Source organism: Anser anser (assembly GCF_964211835.1).
Source record: "Anser anser genome assembly, chromosome: 1".
Lineage (NCBI taxonomy): Eukaryota > Metazoa > Chordata > Aves > Anseriformes > Anatidae > Anser > Anser anser.
Genome location: NC_139720.1, coordinates 36,792,779 through 36,813,890, shown reverse-complemented (window position 1 = coordinate 36,813,890; position 21,112 = coordinate 36,792,779). Strand labels below are relative to the sequence as shown.

General features: G+C 40.2%; 1 protein-coding gene across 1 annotated transcript; it reads left to right on the top strand.

The window, feature by feature from the left end:
- The first annotated feature begins 18 nt into the window (after positions 1 to 18).
- Positions 19 to 20,809, top strand: GNS (glucosamine (N-acetyl)-6-sulfatase). The gene is made up of 14 exons (XM_083844422.1): positions 19 to 269; positions 490 to 549; positions 1,195 to 1,401; positions 2,893 to 2,958; positions 3,352 to 3,450; positions 5,896 to 6,063; positions 9,795 to 9,877; positions 11,265 to 11,383; positions 11,917 to 12,020; positions 12,410 to 12,511; positions 13,728 to 13,835; positions 14,516 to 14,626; positions 16,178 to 16,338; positions 17,163 to 20,809. The coding sequence occupies exons 1-14, from the start codon at positions 117 to 119 to the stop codon at positions 17,236 to 17,238; spliced, it is 1,617 nt and encodes a 538-aa protein (XP_083700548.1). The 5' UTR covers positions 19 to 116; the 3' UTR covers positions 17,239 to 20,809.
- The last annotated feature ends 303 nt before the right edge of the window (positions 20,810 to 21,112 follow it).

Here is a 21,112-nt window from a genome sequence, read left to right as displayed (position 1 = left end):
ACCCGCCCCCCGCTCCGCCGCTCATCTGCCGGGGGCGGGGCGGGGCCGCGCGGTGCTCCCCGGGGCTCGGCAGCCTCAGCTCCGCTCCCCTCGGCTCCCCTCAGCACCTCGCCGCCATGTCCCCTCCTGCTCCCGCAGCAGCGGCCCGGGGGCTGGTGCTGGCCGCGCTGCTGGTGCTGAGCCCGGCGCCGAGCCCGGCGCAGGCGGCGCGGAGGCCCAACGTGGTGCTCGTCCTCACCGACGACCAGGACGTCTTCCTGGGCGGCATGGTGAGCCCGGCACGGCGGGGGGGAGCTTGTGGTAAACCCTGAGGGGAGCGGGGCTTCGGCACCGTGGGGCAGAAAACGCGGCGTCCCCCGGCGGGCTGGTGTCACCCGCGTGAGGGCAGGGGGAAAGCGGGCGCGGGGCGGCTGTGGGAGCTGGGCCCGGCCCTGTCGGCGTCTGGTGGCACCCGGCTGCGGCCTCACGGCGCCCTCACCTCTCTTGCAGACCCCCCTGAAGAAGACCAACGCGCTCATCGCGCAGATGGGAATCACCTTCGTGAACGCGGTGAGTGTTTGCGTTACCTCTCGGGGCCGCTCAGGTGTGTGTGTCTGTGCTTAACCCACAATTTCAGAGCCTGTGAACTTCTACAAATCCGTATGTACGTGTCTGGTTTCTTTAATACCTAACTACTCGTACGTCTCAAAATATATGTAGCTGAAAGCCATGCTCAGTCTTACAGGGGAAAATTTCACTTCCTAAAAGTACTCTGGGTTAACTTCCTTAGCCAGTGAAGTAAAACTGCCTAGTAAGTATTTTTATTATAATCTAAGAAGCTTTAAAAAAAGCTACTTAAAACTTTTACCTTTCTGTGCGTTGATAACACGCTTCAATATTCAATATTCTAATACATCATGGCTAAAGTAATGTAGTGAATCAACTGGTAGGTAGTATTTGTGATACAGGGAATGGGGGTGGAGGCCGTATGCTGGAGAAACAAAAAACTGGTTTCACATGCAGCGTTTCACTAGTGAAAATAGTTGGGGTGTAATTCTTTGCCTTTAAAAAGGAGAATATAATATCTTGTGCAGTTTTAAAGCCCTTGAACTTCTTAATCAACCTATTGTCTGATGTTTCAAACCTGTAAATTTAAAGGAAAAAAAATATTCCACAATATCAATCATGTATCTTTTCATCCTGCTTTTTTTCCAGTATGTTCCCAGTGCACTTTGCTGTCCCAGTCGTGCTAGCATTTTAACAGGAAAATACCCTCATAATCATCACGTTGTCAATAACACTCTGGAAGGAAACTGTAGCAGCAAATCATGGCAGAAGATTCAAGAGCCGTATACCTTCCCAGCCCTGCTCAAATCTATGTGTGGCTATCAAACGTTCTTCGCTGGAAAGTATTTGAATGAGGTATTATGTGCTTATGTTTCTACTGTTTGTATACATTTCTAAAATATTCAGTGATTTTTGTATTCATAATGATGTATTCCCAAAATATTTAAAATGGATACTTGGATAAACAATTTTCTCTACTGAAACAGGGTAAATAAGATGCAAAGTTCAAATCTGGAACTTAACTTAAAGTCAGATTCTTAGTTCCCTGAATGTTTTTAAAAGTTGATTGTGAAAGGATCCAAAGGTTTTTTTCAGTGTGTTCAAATGTGTTAATTGCTAGAGATGATTCATTTTAGACTGTAGGAAATAAATGACTGTCATGTAGTATCTATGAAGAATGCTATCAGGCCAGCACCATAGGTGTTAGAACAGTTTTACTTGAAGACAAAAATAGGTCTGTCTCACTGTTCCTGATGTATCTCCTTGAATCAGGACTACTTTCTTTTTAGCAGTTAATGTGCTATTTTAAATATTAAAAGTTCACTGAAGTAAACTCACTGGGATTAGTGGAGCTCTCTGCAGAGGTTACTCCACACTTTTTATTAAATTACTTGTGTGTGCATGCACTTCTTGTATTTTTCCTGTGAATTTTCCTGTATTTTTCCTTTGAACTGTGGTTCACAGTAGTTTATGGTAAGCTTTAAAATTCATCACTAATAATCTAAGATGAGGTGTGGTTCTTGTGTGATGGAGTTGTATTTGGAGCTAGATGACATAGAGTTCTTAACAGCATTATTTTCCTTGCATCTCTTGGTGGAAAACGGTGGTATAATAAAATAATGGAACGTGAATGTTCATTGCCAGGCACAAGTCTACTGAACTTACTGATGTGACTAGAGGAAGGAAGGCTTGTTTGGCCTCCTTTGAGCATCCCTTGACTCAGCATAATCTCCTGTCCCTGCAGTAAGGGGAGCCATGTAGATGGCAGAGGACAGCACTGAGAAGACGTGCTGTGTTGCTCTGAGGCATCTTCTGTTTTAAATTTGGCACTGGTTCAGCCATTGGTTTCCTTTTTGCTGGCTTCAGGGCTGGTTGTTGTGGATCATTTGGCACTAAGACGACAGCAGCTAGCACTGCTTTAAGTTCACACCAGCTCTTCAGGCAGGATGATGGAGGCTGTTGGTTTATGTGAAGTCATCTTTAATCTCTTCTGAACTGTTAGCACAAAACCCGAGACTGTCTCGTTGCATGTTTTGATCATATCTTATTACATGGTGATTTATTGTGTGTTCTGTAGGATTTCTGCATACATTCACGTGCAGAGTAGAAGAGGGAATAAAGTTTAAATTTTATTGGTGAATCCCTAATAGGTTAGTTACCTTAACCCTTATCTCTTTAACAGGCTGTACATACACTCTTATGTACGAGTAGATATATTCCTTCTGAAGTTGAATTTGGCTTATTTGGATTTCTGACTAACGTTGAATAAAGCACATGAATATGAAATGTAACTCCTAGCTTTTATTCATGATAACAGAAACTGAGTCATGGCCTGTCTCTTTTCAGTATGGAGCAGAGGATGCAGGGGGAGTTGGCCATGTCCCTCCTGGATGGAGTTTTTGGTATGCTTTGGTATGTGACTTGTTTTTAATATACTTAATTTTGGTAACTTTGGAATCCAACTCCTGTTCTAACTTTGCTGGTCCTGAAACAGCAGCCACAGCATCTAACAGTTTAACATAAATCTTACTGTCTTTTCTCTACTTCATGTCAGTCCGTTGGCTTTCACAAGGACTGCTCCTACTCAGATGTCTGGGGAAAACCCCCAATTTGTAAAGCCAAAGCAGTGTAAGATAACTGTGATATGTGCTGTTGTTGGGGACCAGTTTTGAGAATTCTTGGGCTGTCCTTGTGACAAATGCTTGTAACATATTTGATGAATGCTTGTTGGGAGTTCTTCTTGATTATTCTAAGTAATCAGTGTTGCTCTGTAGAAAAATGCGTGTAACTTTTCTTTTTTCACAGGAGAAAAATTCCAAGTACTACAACTATACTCTTTCAGTAAATGGCAAAGCACGAAGACATGGTGAAAACTACAGCGTAGATTATCTGACAGATGTACTGGTAAGAAATTTCACAACGTCTGTGTCACAAAAGCTACTTATGACCAGATAATGTCTCATGCTGGGGGCTTGAGGGGGGCTGGGGATGGCGATTCGTTAGTTCATAAATACTGCATGATTGTGCGGTCATGGTCATAAGCAGACATTAACCAGCAAAACAAGATTCACACGAGATTGTGTGAATTTAAAAATGACACGTTCGTGCACATGAGGTGTGAAAAGGAAATTGGTTTCAACTGTCCATTTGCTACCAGTAACCTCAGTGCGAGGTTACTAATGACTGCTGTGGTACGTGAGGAACGTGATGGATACAAGCCATGTCTTAAATTACTTCACAGAAGGATGTATTTCATTATAGTACTCAACTTCTGTAACAGATTAATTGCACCAAAATTTCAGTAGGAAATTAAGCATGTAAAAGTAACTTCGTGCTGTTCTGTTTGGTAGGTATTACAATGTGTCAGTGTCTTGTCACCCTTAACTACATCAAACAGATAACTTAGGCATATCAAAGGCTAATTAATGCACCATGGACCGTGAGGGCAACTTTTCTGCCAAAATGTGTTGCCAACCAGGGAAGCCTTTAGCCTTTTTGTCCTTTTGAGACAAAGAAAAGTAATTAAGAAAGTTAACAGAGATAATAAAATACTTAAAGGAAAGTTGTAAGAGTTAGTTTTAGTTCTCTTGAGGCCCTGTTTAGCAAGTACCTTGGATTTTGTTTTGTTTTTTTTCTGTTGCTTCCACCCCCTCATCTCCCTGCAAAAGCTGGAGTCTTAAGTTAGTGTTCTGTTACAGTTATGTTAATTGGCATTCCTGAGAGCTTGCATGCTCAGGAAAACTCTTCCCTGAAGTCTCCTGAAGAAGTAAGTTTGTAGTCTTCTGTTGAGACTCTGAGGTTCATTACCAGTTTTTTAAACCTAGACAACTGCTTACTAGGGACAGAAATGATTGATGTTTCTTAGGGCATGTAACAGCTGTCTGATTAAATTTAGATTTACAGTGGCTAAAGCTAGATTGGAATTGATAAGCCAGAAGTGAGTTAACTGTTCTGTTACTGGCATTGTATCAGTCTTACTGATCCTTCAGTAGCTCATAAGCATTTCAACCGACAGATTGCTCATAAACTTCTTAGCTGTGGTGGGTTGCCTGTCGATACAGCAGTATATGATGATTTTCAGTGTGTTGCATTCTAACTTCTGCCTACAGTTACCAAATATGTATTCATCATTTCAAATTAGCGTTTGAGTTCAATTCTCTGTGTGGGTGTTGCACGCCATACCTCTGCTGCCAGATGTGTGGCAATAGAGACCACCAGGAAAAAGCTTAAGGAGCTTATGCGAAGTTCCTGTGTTGCTTGATGGGATGAGCAACCTCCTTGTCCTAAGGACATCCAGGTGATGAAGTCCAGTATTAAGAATCTGAACACCTGGATCTGTCTACTGCAGTTTAAGCTCCTAACTAGCTCAGACTAGTTCTGAGTTTGCCTGCTTCACACAGTTCTTATCCTCCCTTAAGTCTGTAGTTACATACTTGAAGTCCAGTCCCTGTTGCTTAGCTGTGGAAGTTAGGAGGAAGGAAGAGGAGGTTGTATTAGCAGGAAATTCCTAGTGTTTCCTTTATTCTAGAGGATGAGAAGGAAATCTCAGGGATATACTAATCAGACAGGAAAAGAAAACGTTGCAGGATCTGAATAGTGGAGAACTCACCAGCAAGTAGTATCTTTGAAGCCTTCCCCCAGTCAATCTTAGAAATTAAAGCCGAAATGAAACTCACAGTCTCCTCGAACTGGCTACTTGAAGTTGGACATAGACTGAAGTGAAAATGAAAGTACAATGACTTGGCATGAGTGGTAGGAACCTGGCACTGTGCTTCACCGTAGAGCTTCTGGTTTCACCAGCACAGATGTGGCACCCCTTCGAGAGTAGGACTTGACTGCATCGTGAGCATACACTATAAACAGTGGAGCAAAATAACTTTTTCAGAACTTTTGCTACTTCATAAGACAACTGGATCTGACAGACTGTGATCTGTCAGGCATGAGATGGCATTCTGAGAGCCTCAAAGACTCAGACTATATTAAAGCTGCAATTTTACTCAGTGACAGGAGGCTTCAAGTGGATTTCGTTGAGACGTGGAGTAGGTGCAGTGGCATGAGAAGCTGGAGTCGTCCTTTGCATCCTTTTGAGCTTTCTAGGCCTAAATAATGTAAAGGTCTAAAGCAGAATGCTGTTCAGAGATGTGGGACAAAGAATTTAGCACTTGGTTTTATTTTATCGGGAGCTGCTGTTTTGGATGCTTGTAGATGGGCAAGTAATAAGCTTCTGAAGTGGCGTAAACGTTCCCGGTGCTACCAAGCTCTAACTGTTTTGCATGCCTAGTTTGGGTTTTTTGAGTACATTTTACCTTTGAAGTTACGACTTATTTTCTTCAACAAAACTCTTCACAGGCCAACATGTCATTGGACTTCTTGGAGTACAAATCTAATTTTGAACCTTTCTTCATGATGATCTCAACCCCAGCACCACACTCGCCTTGGACAGCTGCGCCACAGTACAAGAACAGCTTTCAGAACGTCAGTGCGCCAAGAAACAGCAATTTCAACATTCACGGAAAGGTAAGCTACCCTGCGAGGTTGTTCCACTAGTTTGTGGGAGCAGTAGGCAGTGACCCTGACTTGCATGTTAAATTTAAACAGAAGAATAGGCCAATGCAATGACTACTGGTTGTTTGGTTATTTTAATCACCCTTTATGGGTAAGGTATGTCTATTGTGACTTAGGTTTTGCATATTGATATCTTGTAAATAAAAAAAGTCAGTGGCAGAAATAACATGGTTTAATAGAATAACGATTGGTAAGTGGGGGAAAAAGTTAATTCCTTGTCCAGTTTCCAGATTGTCCTGAAGCACTTCATGTTCTTTCATTGCTCTTCAGCGTGTTCAGGAGAACACATGGGTGGTGTGCTACACAAAGGCTCAGAGGAAGAATGAGAACACCGTCTTCTGCGCGTGCCTGCTCGTGTGGGTGGGATGGTCCTTTGCTTGCGCTCATAGCAAAGCTGCCCCAACTTGACAAGCTTATCAGGCCAGCCAGAAGGCTTTGTGAAATTGTGAGCTGCAGGGCCCAGGGTCATAAAGGTCTTTGAGAATTTGGCTCTAGTTTGCTGAAATAACTTGTAACCAGAATTGCTCAGCCTAGCGTTACAAACTCAGACAGGTTTGTCACAGGCCAGTACCTTCCACTGATGGGAAACTTAGCCGTGTGTAGTCTAGTTTACACTAATCTGCTGCTTTTGCTTCCGCTTATTGGTAGAGTAAGCCACAAACAGTTAATCTGGTGAGATATTTAATTTGTGGGGTTTGGTATTTTTCTGGTCCAATTAGTCTCAAATGCAGACCTTACTGCACTTCACTGTTTAACTTACGTCAAGATTTCACTTGGAAAATACACTTAAAGGGCAGAAAACACCTCCCAGGCAGGAGAAGAGGAAACTCTGAGAAACAGCAGTGTGAGCACCAAGGTCACTGAAGAAGGAGGGGAGGAGGAGGTGCTGCTCTAGGCACCAGAGCAGAGATTCCCCTGCAGCCTGTGGAGAGGCCCATGGTGGAGGAGAGAAAAGCATGAGGGAGCAGCAGAGACATGCTGTTAGGGACTGACTGCAGCCACCCGTTCCTCATCTGCTGAGTGGGGGACAGGGGAGGTCGGGAGCACAGCTGGGTATGAGGAAAAGGGCAGAGAGGAAGGCAGCAGATGAATTTCTGTCTTTTTTATTGATCTTGAAGTCTTTTTTTCCATTAAAAAAAAATCCTTAACTTTCTTAGCCTGTGTTACCGTAATAACTGAATGCTTTCAAAGGTGTGAGCTAGAAATAACTTGACCAGTGAAGTTAGCACCTAGCCAAAAAAATACAATTTGGGATGTCGCTTATGTGAAGCAAAAGCTCTGCATGTGCTTATATAATACAAAGCAAAATGACAGACTCATTTCATGTTTGGTAGGTAATACCCGTGGGTGCAGCAATCTTGCTAGGTTTCATAACAGGAATGGACTAGCACTGCCTATCTTCCTAGACATAAAAGAGCTCTGGTCATTAACAGCGTGCATCTCTTTAGGTGGTAACGTCATAATCTTCGAGCCTAGCTCTTTTTTGAACTTCGCTGTTTTCTGGGGCAAGTGCAATTCCTGCCATAGTAATAAATGTATGCTTTGGCTCAGACCCTCAAGTCGCTGATGTAATGTTTGCTGGGCAATCTCGCATTGTGTAGTCTTGCATTTTACAGCCTTGATACCTGAATCAACGTTGCCTGGCTTCCTTGTGTAGTACGTGGGCAAGAGGTACTAAAAGGAGCAGCGTAGGTGGAATCTCTGCATAAAGAGTAGGATTTGAGTTCTCATCACGCTGGCCAGTGATGTGTACTCTGCTTTCTGCTTAGGATCCTCAGCAGTGAACTATACCAAGTGGTAGGTCGCTGCCTGGTTTCCCAGGCAAGGCTCTTGATACTCTGGGTGAGTGGTCTAAGAAAGCTTTTTCTGAGAGAAGTTGACCGAGATGTGTGTCAGGTATTTCTCTTGCTTGGATTGTTGTCCCTGCAAGCTGGAGCACAGCTGTGTCCAGATTCTGCTGCCAAGACGGGGTGTTCTGTCTCAAGGTCTTGTAAACTTTCTTTCAGAACGGGACACAGGGAGGCAGCAGGACAGGTGGACAGCTTTATGCATAATCTGGTGAAAGAAACTCGACAGGGAAACAAATTTGAGGGCAGTGCATCAGTATGAAGTCTGTTGAAATCCACAAAGGTGTTAAGGTGCTGTGTGAAGTTTCTGAAACTTAAAGAGAAAGCTAGGAATATCAAAATACTCCGGAAAAGAGGGGTTCCTATTTCACAGCAATAGAAACAAAGCACAGTTGTGCCTTGGGGAGGACCTTTCCCAAGTCCACCTCCTGAGAAAGGTGTCCGCACAGGTGACATTGCTGGATCCTTCATTTCCTGAAGAACTTGTGCTGAGCTGGGGATGGGGGTTGTGATGTCTGTCCTTAATTTTGCACTCCTGACCAACACATAAGCCCTAGGCGTTTGGTCTTGATGATGCCATCAGTTTTCTTGCCGAGATGGATGTAGCATCTGTCCAGAGAACTGCTTTACAACTGCCACAAGCAAGGTCTGATACAACTGAGTTAAAATAAACTGGGCATGATACTAGTTCTCCATGCCAAAAATCTTTTCTTTGGTCTGCAAAACACAGAACAGGGAAACTGCAGAAGATGAGTCACTTCATTGTGAGTCCTTAAAGCCTTCTGAACCCTTGCAGTCATTCACTTGTGACAGGAGGGAAATTGCATAACTAGAGGCTCTGGAGAGGAGTGACCAGCTAAATATAGGCTCAAGCTGGAGATGAGGAGTGGGTCATGTCTCACTTAGTAAACAAAAAAGTGTAAAGTTGCCTTGACAGGACTTTCTCCTTTATTCTGCTCCCCACTAATACTAACCTTCAGCCTGCTCACAACAGCCCTTCCCATGCATTTATACAGTGCCTGACCCAGTTCAGGCTGGTGCTTCAGGATGTGCAGCTGTAACTTTTCATATGAAGAGTTTGATCATCTCTCTTACTTGGGGAAGGGGGGGGGTGAGGGTAGAAGGGAGAGGGCTGTTTCTGAAACTTGGGGATGAAAAATAATAACAATTCAGCAAAGAAACACTCTTTCTGGAATAAAAAAAATCCAACTAAATTTGGGATGTTTTTTCCCTCAAATTTGGGATGTTTTTCTCTCAATAGTCTCCAGCCCTGAGTTCATAGGCTACTGAGAATCTGATAGTGGCCGATCTTTCTATCACCTGTCCATAAATTAGGTAGTCTTAATTGCAGGCATTTCTCCCCACTTCTCAACTTATGCTAGGATGCTCCCAAGTATCAGTCCCAAAAGAACCTTACTTTGACAACCATATCCAATTTTATAATGCTGCACAATCCTTCAGACTTTTTTTCCTATCAGACCTGTATCAGGCTTCTTCCTGAATTTTGGTAGCTATTGAAACTTTGTTTGGGAGAGCCTTCCCTAGCAATTTGCATGAATTCTTTCCTGGACTGCTTTGCAAATATTCACAGCTATTTTTTTTGTCAAAGGACCAAGCACAATGGAGCTGTAACATGTTCTCTCTTGCAACTTAGGTCTTACGTAAACCAAAACTGGAGTCAGGTCATTTTGATAGTATTACCTAGCTATTTCACAGGAATCATGTGGATGTTTTACCCTAAACAAGATTTATTTTGTAATCAGCCTAAGAAAGGTTTAAAAGCTGATACAAACCTTTTCTTGTTCTTCTCTTCTACCCTGATCTGTCTGTCTTTAGAACAAGCACTGGTTAATTCGACAAGCAAAGACTCCAATGACTAACTCCTCAATACAGTTTCTTGATGATGCTTATAGAAAGAGGTAAGAATTTTTTTGTTGTTGCTTAAAATTTCTGCTCAAAACTTGTCTTGTTTTTGGTTTCATGTTTTTTTGTTCCTTTTTTTTTTTTAAAGGGCTGTAATAAGTCTGACAATAAATGTTGAGTTACCTGTAATAGTTGTGTCATTTGTCTCAACACATCTGACTTTGAGTTTACTTTTTGCAAAGAAAATTGTAATTGACTTTGGAAATATTTTTCTCCTAAATCATAGAAAGACATCGTGCTTGGTGTCTTTACTTCTTTTCTTTCGATGCACAATACATTTTCAAAAATAATAATAAAAAAGACACAATTCTCTACTTTGGAAGCACTTGAATTCCAGATTCTTATATGATGTACATGAAATACCAATTTATCAGCCAGCTAGTCTCATTAATGTTGGCTCTGTCTGTTTCTTAGTCCCATCTTTTCAGGCAGGATTATCTGTAATAATTCTGACCGTCTAAGGCAAGTGCTCGATTCCCTTTTTATAAGGGGTTAGGGAAAGTGGGGAGGGAATGTGAAGATACAGCTTGTTCTCTTACTATAAAGAGAGGTGTATTTGTTTACATTGTAGGTTTCTGAAAGAAATGTTAGCTTAACTTTAAATGTTAAACTTCATTTTGAGCAGTTATCAGGCATTAGCTTATTGCTTTGGAGGTGGAAGACCAGGCTTTTTTTTTTTTTTTAAGGCTCTTGCTTTATAAAATGTGAAGGCAAAATTATGCAGCAATCTTAAATTAAGCCTGGAGACAACAGGATCTAAGAATTAAATAACTCCAGTTAATTCAGCATAATACTAGTCTGAGAAGAAGTCTTATTGTTGACCTACTGGAAGCGTTCTCAATGACAGACCCCATGACAAAGGAAAGAATAACCTGTGACTGTTCAAGGCTTTTAGATATCCTGGAATAACAGACCCTGATACTGCATAATACAAAATAACTGACGTGCTTTCCAGGCAGAAAGGATCCCTTAGAGAAAATCAAAAAAAAGACTTGTATTTTAGTATTAAAAATTAGATATAAAGAACTAATAACAAATGACCTTGTAGGAGATAACTCTGACTCTTTGTTACTGTGTTGCTTCAAAGTTGGTCCTGGCTGTCTCCAGATAAGATAAGAAGTAATCATCATTTTGACGTCTTTCTCAGACACTGCAGAATAAAATCAACAAGAACTGAAGACAAACAGTCCGTTTCTATCTTAAGCTGCAGCCTCAAAAAGTACAGAATAGTAATCTTTGAAGTTTGTTGTTGTGAAGTTTGAAGCAAATAAAATAATCTGTTTACAGTGCATACACTACTAATTTAGAGCAACATGAATGCCCTAAGAGCCAGAATTATTCTAAATTTTTCATTTTTGTGTGAATTGCTTTGTTTCTGTATAGGTGGCAAACTCTGTTGTCAGTAGATGACCTGGTGGAGAAACTAGTGAAGAAATTGGAATTCCATGGAGAACTGGATAACACATACATCTTCTATACATCAGACAATGGCTTCCATACTGGTAAGGTTTTCACTGCTTACTGAACGTTTGTAGAAGATCCAGAAATCACACACAACATGTCACTCTTGTGGCCACTCCAGAAAATGGGAACAGCAGCTATGGAAATCTGTAGACATGAGAAGTACCAATGTGAATTGCAAAACGTTCTGTAGTTGCAGTGTGGAGTGTTTGGCGATATTTCTTGGTTTGTTTGGGTGTTTGTGTTTTGTTGGTTTTCAGCATTACTGTCTACTGCTAAAATTAGATAGAAATGGAAGAAGGATCTCTGTAGAGTTGACCAATAAATATCTGTCTCGAAGACCTATCTCTACATCAAGTTGCACAGCTGAATATGTGGTATCTAAGCTGTTAATCCTTGAGATATGTCTTACAGAAACTGACAGCTTTAAAATATCCTCTACTTTGTTAATGTAGTTGATGTTAAGAACCTCTCCTGACTTCTTAAAATCGGTTGCTGGAAATTGAGTAACACAAGACTCTTTCTAGATATAAAACAAGAACCCATTTAACTTTCTCCCTTTTCTAATGTATAGGCCAGTTTTCTTTGCCAATAGACAAACGGCAGCTGTATGAGTTTGATATCAAAGTTCCACTGCTAGTTCGAGGACCAGGGATAAAACCAAATCAGACAAACAAGGTAGGTAAGAAGTGAAGACACAATACTGCTCTGCTTCTGTTGTTTCACAGTTACCCATTTTATATCATTTAGAAATTATTGCCTACATGGGGTGGTAGAAAATGCAAAGACCTTATTTAAAAAAAAAAAAAAGCTCTACAACCTTGCTTGAATCAGTAAAATTAAGTAATTGCAGGCTGTAGAAATAAATTAGGTGTGGAGATCACTTTCTGAAGACCCTAGCATTGCTTGTGAATGTGGTTCTGTAGTTCTACAGGTTCTATTAGACAATGAAGATGAAATTAAGTACTTGTGATTTTAGATACACCTAAACACTAAAATGTAGCAGTCTCATTATTATATCTGTTAGGTTCTGTTCTTCTGAACTAACAGTTTTCCTCACCCTGCAGATGCTTGTTGCAAATATTGATTTGGGTCCCACTATTCTGGATATTGCAGGCTACGACTTGAATAAGACCCAGATGGATGGAATGTCACTATTGCCGCTGTTGGTAAGTAGGTGGACAGGGATTGTAACCAGTAATTGTTGTAGGGGTTATTCAAAGTGCGTACCGTTCCCTTCAATGGACTTGTGGTTTGTATTCTTCCCTTGTTTACTTTTACAGATTATTCATAGCTTGCGGGGAGGGAGAGGGGGCGTTGGTATGCTGTTTAAATGCAGGTATATTGTGATAAGCACTACAGCTTTGTGGTTGATTTGTAACCAAAACTTGTCATCCTTTGGCTAATCCTGCCGTACATAAAGAACTTCCTATTATGAAGGCTGTATGGTATTTCCAGTTTGCACCATCGCTTGCCTTTTCCTTAGGATTTTTCAGTATAGATATAAGAGAAAAGCAGGCTGTTTTTACTGACATCTTTGGTTTGCCTCAGTTTTCAGCAGAACTAGTGGTTCCCCCTAAAACTCTGCAAAAATGCAGGTGGTTTCATAAAGTGAACCTGACCTTTCCACTATGCGAGCAGAAGCCTACTTAAATAAAGCTGCTTGTAGTTGATCCTTTTAGTTTTAATTAAATTTAGTCTATAAATTGAAGACAGCTTACTTGGAAATGTAGGAGATCATCTAGATTTAAAACAGTGCTTTGCTATTAAAACCTTGTATCCCAACCTTAAGCTGTTCATTAGATGGAAGCAGATAAAAGGTATCTAGTTTAAACTCCAACAAGCAAAAATGTGAAACTCGTTGTTTCACTGCTTATGTCTGTGATGGTGCTGTATATTAACCTTATAATTCTTTCCCCCACTCTATCTTTTAAAATACGTCTACAAATAGAGCAGCTTAAAACTTAGTTGCTTCTTAAAGCTGTTTATCTTTTATGCTAAGGCTATCTGTTTCCATCTGTTGTGGTCATCTGATATAAATCAGAGAGAAAGAGAAACAGCCTTGTTACAGGGATCTTGTCTGTAATACAGTAGTTTCTAGCCGTGTGGCTCATGTTTTGTACTGCTGCATGATTGATCCCTTTATAACTTGAAGATGGTACTTTAGTACCCTTATTATAAAGGTTCTTTGATTGAATCCTTGTCCTCTAGCTACCCAAGGCATTCTAACCTAAGACTGAATATTATTTTAAGATTGAGTCATGGTCCCTAGTTTGAGTCAAACTGCCTTTTAAGCAGTGAATAGAATTTATTTTCCCAGGCATGGAACATTTCTTCTCTTTCACAGTTCAGTGAATATTAAGTCATGTTAACCTCTTGTCCTAGAGAGGAGACAAAAATGTGACATGGAGATCAGACTTCTTGGTGGAGTACCAAGGAGAAGGATATAACGGCAGTGATCCTACCTGTCCTGGCCTAGGACCTGGTGTCACAGTAAGTAGGGCAAGATTTGTTTAATATTAGAAAATAGCAGCTGACTTAAAGCTCTGAATGTTCTGTGGGCTAACCTGGTTCTAGAAGCAAGCTTCCAGTGTCTTGGTAAGCAGGGGCTAGCTCTGTAGGTGCTGCGCAGCATTTAAGAATCAAGGAGACATCCAGCCATGCGGAAGTGATGTGTCCACATGACCATACAGAACAGTTGCCCTTTTAGTGGGAATCTACGGGGCCTGTGGGCGGAAGAAATATCCAGAAAGGAGTGGACTGGACAAAATGGCTGGCAGCGACATCTTCCTTCTAGAGTTCCAGTGGCTTGTCACACAGTACAATCTTACAGCTTTTTAAGTCACTACCTGCTTTCTGAATCAAAGTTTCCTTTAAGGAAAGCATTCATTTTGTGGTGTATTTAGTAGTGGGTTTTGTGCTGTACTCTTTAGTGTGCATACACAAGCTTCCCAGACAAAATGCATTTAATCACAGTGACTTCATTAACAACACTTCCTCAAGAAGAGCTGACCTTTGCTTAACATCCCCAGTGGACACTTGTTAGGCTAAGATCCAGGTGCTCATTAATTAACTGCATTTGGCTTGAGCTGGTATAGGCTCTAGGGAAAGGATTGCTAGTTCATCTTTATTTTTCCGTGACCTCAAGTATTTGTGAACTGCTTACTTCACAGCACTGCTTCCCGGACTGCGTCTGTGAAGACTCCTATAACAACACATACGCTTGTGTAAGGACGATGTCAACTTCCTGGGATCTGCAGTACTGCGAGTTTGATGACCGGGAGGTGAGTCTCTAACAGACCTTAGCTGTTCACAGCTGTGCGAGTGATTGCCCACAGTCCTGTCTGCTCTCAGCATTTGCATAAAGTAATCTGAAAAGCAGATTACCGCTTGCCCTGCAAGCAGTGCTAAAGTATTTAACTACTGATGAGAATGTTTGACCAAAACTTTGTGGTGAGATGGGGAGGCAGGTGGGAGGGCAGCACGGGAATAGCCTAACTATCACTTTTGCTTCCTGGTATTACTTAACACCCTATGGGGGAGCTGTTTTGAGGCTGGATTCAGTTCCCATTTTTGCCCTAATTCCATGTGACAGATTCCTCTGTACAGCATTTTCTGTTGCATTGTACTCTGCTGTTCTTATGTTTAACTGCAACTCTTTTCCTTGAACAGAAGCCTCAGGCTAATTATCTCTTCTGTTGCTCACGTGTTTGCCTGTTATGGCCAAAAGTCTGTTACAACTCTGAGAAAAGTCTCTGCTGTTAGCTTAAGTTATTTGGTTGTATGGGACGTAGTTGTCTGTTCAGAAACTGTTCACATCTCACTTGCGGAGCACCAGCTGTATGTGCTAAAGCTGGTGAGTCTCAGGGCTGATTGTTACTTGTGCCCATTTGCAAACGGTTGTTCCAGAGAGCACATTGAGTTTGAGGCAAGTGTTAGGATCACAAATTCAATAAGTTGCATTGTCAGCAGATGTGCAGTAAATCAGGTATTCCCAATATCATGCTGCCACACGTCTGGTAATCTGCAAGAAACAACTTAAAGCAGGACAGCCAATTCCACAAGGTGTGTTTTTGCAGGCAGACAGCAAAAAAAGACTGTATAGGAAATAAAGATAGCAGATTCTGCACTTCATTGGTGGCTGAATTTCTGGGTCACTCAGCTTACCTGGGTCAGCTAAATTAAGGCTAACAATATTGGAAAGATGCAGTGAAGTAGTGTTTGAGACCTTGCAGTGAACCTTATAAGAAAGCTTGCAACCAGAGTCTGTCCTGATGCATCTTATCGAAGTTAGACACAACTGAGTCAGTGTTAATAGTTATCATCTGCAATCACAGCTCCTACTGCAGCACAGACAAAACTCCAGCTGAATTTTTTGAGATATGTTTGACTACTGTTTGTCCCACAGACTAGTTTAGAGATTTAATGTACCAAGAAACAAATATACCCCAAAGTTGTCTAGACAAATGAAGTTCTCAAAGTACGTACACACAACAAAAGCTTTTTTTATTAAGGTTATTATTTGTATTCAGCATGTTTTGTACATGCAGTTAAGATGTGTCTGAGCTTTGACAGCTGGAAGTACATGATGAGCATACAGTGGTGATATGATTGTCAGGAAATCGTATTTTGAGATCCGTTAATGAAAAAACAGCCACCTTCTCCATGGCCTTTTCCTCTGGAATTGTAGGCTTAAGACAGGGTCCTTCAGGTGTTAAAAAGATCTGTACTGTAGCAGATGGTTTTGCACCCACCTAAAATACTCCTTTAAAAAAAAAAAAAACTCTAACAAAACTTTAGCTTTACATACACACTGTCCTGTCTATATTCAACAGGTGTTTGTGGAAGTATATAACTTGACTGCAGATCCACACCAGATCAACAACATTGCTAAAACAATTGATCAAGAAATTCTAGAGAAGATGAACTATCGATTAATGATGCTGCAGTCCTGTTCAGGAGCAACTTGCCGTACACCTGGAGTCTTTGATCCTGGGTAAACACTGTATCAACTCATAATACTTTTAAGTATAATAATGTACTTTAAAATATATATACGAAATTCTGCATAGAAGGTATTTATGATGAGAGAGAATATCACCAACATACATGCTTTTGTTTAATAGAAATGGCTTCTTGATGCTTATATTTCTTAAATACTTAACTTCTATTGTAATTTAACCTACAAAATATAACTTTATGGTATTAATTCTACTATTCTAATCTTGTCAGCCACTGACTTAGCATAGCTGTAAGCATACAGCTATTCTGGGTAGTCAGACACAAGTGACTTCAGACTTGCCTGCAAGCAATGAAAAGCTCTGCATATTTCCATAGGCAGGAATTTTCCAAATACTTACTTTGATTATTCCTGGAGGTACTGTTAGCAAAAAATATTTTATTGCAGGACCTAAGCTGTATGTATTAGACAGCTGTGGTAAGTAATTCTTGCTGCTTATGTCAAAATTCAGTCAGTACTCATTTGGACTGAAGCTTTTCTAAGCACTGTTTAAAATGTTCTTACAGTTGTGCCACATAAATCTGTAATTTGAGGCAGCAAATGCATCTCGTGAATGCTTAATGTTATACATACCAATATGCTGTTGGTATGTTGTAGCTCGTATTTATTTCTTTCTTATCAACTCCTTAACTACGCGTCGTTATAATTCAGCATACGGTAGAGACAGTCTCTCTACCTATTAGATACCAGCAGAGGAACTATTCGTGTAGCATGATATTGGACCTATTTTAGAGATCAGCTATTTCTAGAAATGACTGTTACTGTAGACTAAGTGTAACTCGCGCTGTTCCTTTCTACAGGTACAGGTTTGACCCACGGCTTATGTTCAGCAATCACGGTGTTCGGGCTCGGAGGTTTTCTGCACAGTCCTTATGAAGCGTTTAAGAGCCTCTTGCAATCAGCTCCCACTGACCAGTTTCTCCAGTGATTGCAGCAGGTCTGTCTCTGAAACTCTCACTGATCGCAGCTGGAAGACTTCTGATGGGCTATTCAAACCCTGTTTGGAAGAAAACCCTTGTCTTTAGCTGGTTGCCTTGTGCAATATGTATATTTTACAGCTGAACTGTAACTCTAAATCATTAGACACAGCTAACCTGTCTTGCTCAGATATTTGATTACCACCTTTGTCTTTTAAGTACCTTTTCATATCACAGGCACAGAGGTGAATCTATGGCCTACGAATCTGAACAGTTTTTGTTCTAAAAGTCAATAAATGCATATTTGAATTGGGTTAGATAGGCAGGAGCTATTGCACAGTAATGCTCACCTATATTCAGTGTCACACACTTTCCTGAAGGCTATGTTCAATGATAGGTTTCCTGTGTTGAGCTCAAAGCTGTTAATGACAATAGCAACCTAGCCCAAAATAGCATAGGGAAGGCATTAGTCAAAACTGTAGGATCTGACTAGCAAGTATCTCTTGCAGTCTAAAATCAGTATGCAAAATACCCTCTTTCAATAAGACCACTTTAAATGAGACCAGTGAATTTTGTAGATTTGCTTTGGTAGCTTGCAAACAAGAATGTAATTTCAGCCTCCTAGTTTGAAATGCTGGAATGGGTTAATATGTACTACTGAAAAAACTTAGGGTTTAATATAGGTTTCCTAGTGTGTTAATCAAAACAGAGACTAACAAGTATTCAAATAAGCGTGCCTGTGTTTTGAGCTGTTAAATCTATTTCAGTACACGGAAAGAAGTAATACTAAAACACAGAACAGGGCACCACAGTAGAGTTGATCTCTAACCTCCAAATGTCTTGAATTGTCTAACAAGTCATTAGATTCTTGAAGGTAAATTATTCTGAGAGAAAACTAAAATCACTGTTCGCTAGAAGTTAAGGTAAGAGGGCTATTTTAGGCAGTTTAAGTTCTTTGTAGAGAGCTGCTTTTTGGTTGAGACATAACTACGCAATCTGCAGTAAGTGGCCTTCACATCAAAGGAGTGCACAGTAGACATCTAACTGTAGTGTGTTATCATTTGGTTTCCCTTTGGAAGGGTGGTGTTGACTTTTCAACCTTCTGATTAGGCTTATCTGAAATGCAGCTGGCACTTGTACCCAAACTTGAGTATCTTTCTGAATCTTGAGAAACACCTGAACTTGAGTTAGTGTAGAACTTCTGTATAGGTTCATTAGTGAAACACCTTCTAGAAACATTGTGTTATTTGAAACACAAGTTCAAAGTTCATGTTGCTTGTGTGCAAATCAACTGTATTATCAGGCAAAATGGTCTTTCCCTTGTCAAACAAACTGTGGCGCAACTCTAGTTTTTAGCCAGCTATTTTAGATCTTCTAAAGAGAGAGCACGGTGTTTTCAGTTTCTGTCACACAAAACCTTTTACCAAGGGGGCAAAAAATGATCAGGCAACAAGTATGACAATATCAGAACTGCGGAGATACCCTGACACAGATCCACACACAGGACAAAAACAGTGCTACAGTAAAATCATATGAGCTTTCCTTGCTTTTGATTCTGAAGCACAGAAGTTGCCTTTCATGTAGTTTAGTTGCAAACTTCTGTGATGGTAAGGTTTTACTCAAGCTTTTAAAAGCCCTACTTAGAGCTTTTATTTCAAATTCAGCTCACTGTTTCAAATCTTTAAAGTGACCAAATATTTGGAGAAAAATTACTGGAAAAAGGTAGTTTCTCAGCTGAAGCATCTGTATCAATGCTGAGATTTTTGGATACTCAAACTATTTGCATGCTTTCAGCTACTCAGGATGTTTTTTTTTCCTCCATTACAATTGGTAGCTTTATCCTTTTCTCTTTGTTTCTCAAGCCTTAGTATCGCCCATCAGTTTGCTTCAGACTCTGTTTTGTCTTTAAAAACTAAACCAAAGTTTTTCATGCTCAAGTATTTTCTTGTATCCTGAGCTAAACCTAAAGTTCATTTACATAGTGTTTTGCTCACATAATTTTGGCAAGTTAGACTTGGTCTTTGTTTAAACTTCATATTGGTAGCTGTGTGGAGGCTGGTACAAAATACACTGTTTATGTTAAACCCTCAATAGCTCTATCAAATCGAGGAGATCGTATGTAAAGTTTATACTTCTGTTAAGTTTCAGTGCAAGTAATGATTTCATTATGATGCTTCTGAATAGAAGAAAAATCTTTGTTGTGGGTACAAATACATAACATACACTCACTTTTCTTAAAGTGATCTAAAGCCATAGTAAGCAAACTTTTCCTTTTGAAAGTTTTACTTTTTGGCTAATAAATGACATGAAAGTTGACAGTAGAATTGATATAGACTATTCAGCATGTGTGATGAGACAAATTAATCACAGGTTTATGCAGATAGTACAAGTGCTAATTTGGGTACGACTTTATCTGTAACTAGACTCAATAACTTTCCTTCTGCACTCAGAACCACACTATACCTGAAATCTGTTGTAGGTAATATGTCATACTATAAACTCAATTTTAGAATGAAATTAGGCCTTTCTTAACCAAAAAGAATTAGCTATTCAAGAAAATAACTTCACTCTCACTTCTGATAGAGGCTTAAAAACATACAATGAATTGAAGGGAGAACAGGAACCAACATCTGCCTGGCTTCCGTTACTTTTGGAGGAGTTTGTTGTGACTTGTCTAGTGTTTATTTCCAGGAATTATTAATTCTAAGTATTCTAACAGTTCTGAATGAACAGTATTAATTCTTATCCCTGACAATTAAAAAAATACATATCATGAAGGAATTTTAACTTGCAGCCAGATCTAATTCCCAACCAAATGGATTTAAAGCTAAATGGTCTTCCTGGATATTCAATTTCTTATGCTATTTGATCGTAGCTGTGTCTGTACCTTGTTACGGAAGGCATTTGTGTTAAATGAAGGGGCCTTACCAGTACAGAGCTGTGTTTAAGTAAAATGTGATTTATTTTTTTTATAAGTCATTATTATCAAAAGCAGAGCTGTGAACTTCAATGATCTGATGCGGTAAAGCAGATACTATGCAGGGAGAAATACAGTTAATAACTTTGACGTTACCCTGAAACAAGAAACACATTCTGTATCATCACTTCAGCATAAATCAATACAGCTAGTACATGTTTACCCAGCATAGGCTCAGTAAATTGGACTTCTGTTTGGGGAATAAAGCTGTAATGTGGACATGCATGGAAACACACAAAACAGGTGCAATACCTCTTCAAGCAATCAACTTAAGTTTGAGACTGATTATACATTTCCTCATAATGAAACAGCTGTCAGTTTTGTTATGATTCAATTAAAGTGAATCTTATTCGTATTCCTTTTCTCTGTATGTGAGCATACTTTGCTGTAGCATGTTGTGAGCGTATTTAGTTTCTGCTGTTTGAACATTTGTTTAGAAAGTGCCCTTCCAGAGGACCCTGTTCACTGCTGCACTTTTGGGAAAAGAAAAAATAAACTGCCTATCAAACTTCTTATCTTTGTTACTGAACTTCAATTAAAGCTTTCCAAAGGATCAGGCTGTGTCACTTTTCTAAAGACGGACTTCTGAACTGATAAGCTAATTCTGTGCTTACTGCCCTATTACTTTAAAAAAAAAAAGTCTACCAGTGAACTTCTACAGAGTCACAGTTGATCTCTATGTATAGAGTCTAGCAAGACCACGCTTGACTACTGCAGGAGGTAGGAACACTGAGGTGAGTGAAGTCATTTAAATGCAGGTTGTACTTCCCAATATTTCTGTGGAAACTGATGTAGCTGAATAGATGGAAAATTTTAAGAACAGACAATGGAGAAACTTGTTCATAACTAAAAGCAG